General features: G+C 35.1%; 1 protein-coding gene across 1 annotated transcript; it reads right to left on the bottom strand.

Annotated features, from left to right (window-relative positions):
• Positions 1-398: 398 nt before the first annotated feature.
• On the bottom strand, positions 399-2,435 carry LOC145018079 (transmembrane emp24 domain-containing protein p24beta2-like). Its single transcript, XM_078976005.1, has 4 exons — positions 2,063-2,435; positions 900-1,086; positions 711-818; positions 399-624 (listed from the first exon to the last, which is right to left on the bottom strand). The coding sequence occupies exons 1-4, from the start codon at positions 2,264-2,266 to the stop codon at positions 491-493; spliced, it is 633 nt and encodes a 210-aa protein (XP_078832131.1). The 5' UTR covers positions 2,267-2,435; the 3' UTR covers positions 399-490.
• Between the last annotated feature and the right edge of the window lie 2,939 nt (positions 2,436-5,374).

Raw genomic sequence — 5,374 nt, 5'->3', positions numbered from 1 at the left:
GACTCCACATATAACAAATCTGGGACAGCTACTCTTGGGAAACCTCAATCTGTAAGCTTTTTTATTCATCTTATGAAGGAATGGAATTGTTCATTCCATTCCATTCCTCTTTCCATTCCTCTGTTTATTCCATTCCATTACATGTCTATTGTGTTTATTTTGCAGAAGAAGTGGTTTTGTTGCATGGCATAAAAAGATGAGAGACTACTTGTATCTTATTGCTTCTCCAACCTTGAATTCTTTCTGATTATTATTATTATTATTATTGTTATGGTTTCATTTTTTATTTTCATGATAATGTAAAACTAAAACCTTCAAAACAAAGAAAACTATATATGTTGTGATTGCCTTTATTATTTATATCTCTCTTTTCGTTTTTGTCTTTAGTTTCACGCTTTGTTATTCGTTTATTTTTTAACAAACAAATAATTATTCTCCAACTTGGAATTTTACAATACAATAATAATAATTCTCAAAATTGTTTTAATTACTAAACTCTTGAAGTTCTGAGTTTTCTTTCAAATAAATGTCGAAGAAGATAAACTTGAAGAATGCTTGCTCCTATTAAAGCTGCTGATTCAATTATCGCCTTGTGAACTGCTCTTTTACTCATTCCTTCATTTACTACATTCAAATTTAAATAATTAAATCACCATTTTTTTAATGTTTTTATCAGACAAAAAAAAAAAATTATAATTAGAAAGTGATACCTATTGCCTGACGATCGGTTTCAGCTTCTAACCAATGTTGCTCGAATTGAATATTGTAAAGGGCTTCCTCTAGTCTTGATATTTGTTCAAATAAGGGGGTAAAATGCTCTGAAAATTATGATAATAAGTTATAGGAGTAAAAAAGAAAAGTAAATAAAAATTGAATTATGATTTTAAAAATTTTAATACCATCTTTGGCATGTTGATCATGGTATGCAAGATGGGAGACATGAACATCAAAGTCTATGGTTTCATGATGTGGGGATTTGTTTGTAAAGCAAAATCGATATACGCCTTTTTTTGGAGCCAAAAACTCGTATTTTTCACTAGTTTTGTCTAGTAGTTCGTGTATATGTTCGTCTCCAGGACCTTTTATCTGTATTTCACATTAGATTCAAGTTTCTATGGATTAGTCATCTAACACCAACTTTGTCTGATTTACATTTCAACACAAACAATAATTTTTCTAGTGTTTTGGTCATTTTTGAAGAAGCTATAAAACATTTTTTTTTAAAAAAAACACCATTTTAACCATTTTTCAAATAAATATATATATTTTTTACAATCAAAACCGTAAGGTCGACTTAAAATTTCAGTTTTGTCTATTTATTTGGTTTTTTTTTTTTCTGAAAAAGTTATTAAAATGTTTTTTTTTTTTTTTTTAAATTTATCAAAAAGTTATTTGGTCTTTTTCTTTTGAAATTTATACGAAAAATCTCATTATTTTGAATTTTTTTTTGATAAAGTCCTAAATCTTTTTTTAACATAAAAGTCTTATTTATTTTAACATTTTGCCCAAATTTTTTTATTTTAACAGGAAATAACAGATTATATGATTTTCTCAAAATAATAAAACTTTTCAGTTAAAAAAAATTAGGACTTTATCAAAAAAAATTCCAAAATAATAACACTTTTCTACATAAAATCTTTTTTTCTTTTATGCAAGTAACATCTTATGTTTATTTGCATAAAAGACACAATGGTTTGAAAATGTTTTCGGAAAAATCATAATATTTTATTTTATTTATTTAGGATGACAACTTGTAGACCAAATAAATAATCTAAAAATATTAAAATAGTATTTATATCTTTTATACAATTAAGACCAATAACGTAAATTACTTGCGTATCAACATGAATTTGAGAAGTAATATGATTGAACCTAACATAAGCACAAAAACATGAATTGTACAACGAAGAATGTTAGTTTTTTTTTAATGAAAATTTCATAAACCAGGCAAACTGTATAAAACATAAGCTATAAAGTTTCAAAACGACAAGATGAAGGAACACAAAACATATATACGATGATGTAATAAGAAAAGAAAGGAATGTTTTATAAATAAAATTACCACAAGATCAACACCATCCTCTGCAAAATGCCACATGGTTTCTGACTTAATTACAACAAACGACACATGAACATTATCGCCTTCGTATTCAACGTTGTGAGACAGACACTCGTCTCTGTCGATCACGAATCTAATCCCGACAACCTCGTTGATCAATAACATCGACCAAACAACAGCAATCGTTAAAATTCTCTTGCATCTCATTGTTTCAAACTTAGATATGTATTACGATGATTGAATCAATTCAAACAACAATGAGAAATGAGAAAGAAGAATCGATGAATCGAAGTGTAGAAACGAAGAATCGTGATGAACGGAGAGATCTAATTTAGGATCGAGAGCTTACCGTTGTTTTTAAGGAAAGGCAGTCTAGTACTTGCGGAGAACTCGAACATGTCGTTTTTAAAAGTTATGTTTCCTCTAGAAACCTTGCACTTTCATGTATTTATAATTTACACCCTTGTGTTTGAAATATGCTTTTAGACAAAACTGCAACATTGGTCCCTGTGGTATTCAAAAAACTTTGGATAGGATCCAAAAAGTTTTCATCATGCATGGAATGTCCAAAATCAAAACAGATGCTAAGTCACATCGTCGTCAGGGTTTATACAACAAGTGCTAAGTCCATAGTTCTCATTTACATGTCAATGGGTTTTTAGAGTACATCTGATGAACATATAGTTCACACACTTACAGGTTGCGAGTCTGCTAGTGTTCCACAGACCGTCTAGAATAGTCCATGGGTGTCATCCATACTATGCTAGATGACGGGGCCATCGATTGGTTCGTTGCTTGGCTCATCATTTCTCACCATATTTTACCATTCATATATCATCGTTCATCTTTCATCGCTCATCATTTATCTCATCATTTTATCACACGTCAACTTATTTCACTTACCCATGTTATACCCAACATATTTGAAAATAAAAATATATATATTCATTTTAAATCATTTTAAACATGTATAAAACATTCATTCGACATCAATCTCAAATAAATAAATAATATATATGCATAGCGCGTATTTTATATAAAATACTTCATATCTATGTGTAAAGTGAAAGTGACTATACACTCACTTGATTTAACGATAATTGGGCAGCACTTCGTTTCTTAAAACAATATTCTTTGATGAAATCAGAATGTTTTCTCAAAAACCGGGCTTCACGTGGGCAGAGTTTCGGCTCGAAAACTCTTTTTCTCAGGATCTTCGGGTTCTCCGGGACTTGCTTATGATGCTAGGATGATATATTAGGCTTGGGTGTAATTTTTGCAATATTGAAGAAAATATAAGGGAGAGAGGATGAAAATTGTAACCTAAAAATCGGATCGCATCGTTCACTATTTATAGTGGCTGATCCCACGAGTTACGTTGGGCGTAACTTTAGAGTACGTTGGGCGTACTCCCTCTTCAATCAGTACGTTGGGCGTACTTCATGGTGCGCGGGGCGTACTGTCACTTCAACCAGTACGTTGAGCGTACTTCATGGTACGCGAGGTGTACTAAAGGATTGCATCAGACGTGTCAAGGCTACGACACGTGTCTCCCATGCAAATGAGTAGGGGCGGATGATGAACTCTGGAACACGTACACGAGTACGTTGGGCATACCCCTTTGGTACGCTGGGCGTACTTCCCCCGGACCAACCTCGAAGCTTGTGCCCAAAATTTCAAAATTTTGTAACTTTCACACACGAACTCCGTTTTTGATGTTGTTTATATCCATGCGTAGGTGAAATCAAGCTCTACAACTTTTGTTTAGACTCCGTCGGATAATTTTGAATTTATTTTTAAAGTCATATTTTTAACAGGTCGAGATAGGAAAAGTCCATTAAAAATTCATAACTTCTTCATCCGACGTCTGTTTCCGTCTGTCTTTTTGCTGTTAAACTACTATCGACGATATATTCGATTCTCGTTTAGGTTGTATCGGCTAAAAATCACTCGATCTATAATTCGAATTCCGGGCTGCATACTGCTAGTCCGAGACTTAGAAAAATCATAACTTCCAACATACGAAGTCAGATAATTTGGGCGTTCTTTTTATGCACGCTCTTGGTTTAACGAACACTACAATTTTCGTTTAGATCACTAAGACTAAAAATTGTTTTATCGTAAATTAACTATTTACGTTACACAACGTCGTGTCGGTTCTGTAGCAAAACTTCGATACGTCATAACTTCTTCGTTATAACTTGAATTATGACGTTCTTTATATATCCGGAATCCTTGTCACGACCACTACAACATGGTTAAGATTATTCATTCTAAATAATCTTCTATTAAAAAGTCATTTTCGACGTTTATCATCTCTAAATTGATTAGCCCGGATCTACGGGCGTTACATCAACTATAGCTCAATCTCCAACTCACACCGCCTAGCGTCCTCCTGTAAATCCAATAGAGTATCACATCGTTGGGTGGCAACAAACTGACAAATGTCAATCTTGAGCATGCTCAGATAACGTGTCATCTGGGCTTGCTCAGAAGCAAAGGTCGGGCAGAACATCGCCCTCTCAGTGAACATGCGGGTGATCTCCGTCACTGACTCGCCATCTTGTCTCATCGTCAAAAACTGATGAGCCAATCATTCACGATCAACCCGTGGGACGTAGAAAGCGCGGAACATATCCATGAAGTGCTCCCAAGTAATAGCAGCTCTCTAATTATCAGTTTACGACCCAGTCGTCAATCTCTACCAGTCCTTGGCGCCGAGCACGCAAAGAAACAACCCTCCACGTCATACATCCACCTTATGGCTCTAATCGGATCCTGGATACCATCAAATGTCGGGGGATTTGTGTTATCGAAGTCCTAGTACTAGAAGCCCCGAATGGCTCCTCGCCATGTCGCTGTTACAGTCGATTCAACTGGAGCGGCACCCATCTCTGCAAGGGCTGCATAACGCTCGTCGAAATACTCGACCATGGCAGTCTAAATAGACCCAAACATCTCCGGTAGCTGTGCCCGGAACATAGCGGCAACCTCATCATGCAAGATCTCTTAAATCCTAGCATCTAGCTCCTCTGTCCCCATCTGCACCACAGACTCAAGTGTTGCTGGCCCCTCTTGGCCTCCATCTCATGATCCTGATCCTGATCCGGATCCAATCACAAAGCGTCTCATAACCACCATTCTGAAAACATACCAAAAAGATATCAGAAAATCCGCATAATAACAGGGGACCAACTCCCAACTAAACCCTAGGGGTTGTGACTTCGTTGCTACATGTATGGGTCCTGTGCATTCAGTAGTACGGGCCCATACTACCTTCCACACCTACCCATATTTGTCTCAAGTATATTCACA

The sequence above is a fragment of the Lactuca saligna genome, chromosome 9 (assembly GCF_052625555.1).
Source record: "Lactuca saligna cultivar CGN05327 chromosome 9, ASM5262555v1, whole genome shotgun sequence".
NCBI classification, from domain to species: Eukaryota; Viridiplantae; Streptophyta; class Magnoliopsida; order Asterales; family Asteraceae; genus Lactuca; species Lactuca saligna.
The sequence above is the reverse complement of the archived record's forward strand: the minus strand, read 5'-3'. Positions and strand labels throughout refer to the sequence as shown.

What these genes read in the sequence shown, in the direction of transcription:
- LOC145018079 (XM_078976005.1), bottom strand. Translation starts at nt 2,266, where the DNA reads ATGAGATGCAAGAGAATTTTAACGATTGCTGTTGTTTGGTCGATGTTA. An exon ending in TGATCAACATGCCAAAGATG is followed by an intron (nt 819 to 899) that starts GTATTAAAATTT and finishes CATAATTTTCAG; the next exon opens with AGCATTTTACCCCCTTATTT. An exon ending in AACCGATCGTCAGGCAATAG is followed by an intron (nt 625 to 710) that starts GTATCACTTTCT and finishes ATTTGAATGTAG; the next exon opens with TAAATGAAGGAATGAGTAAA.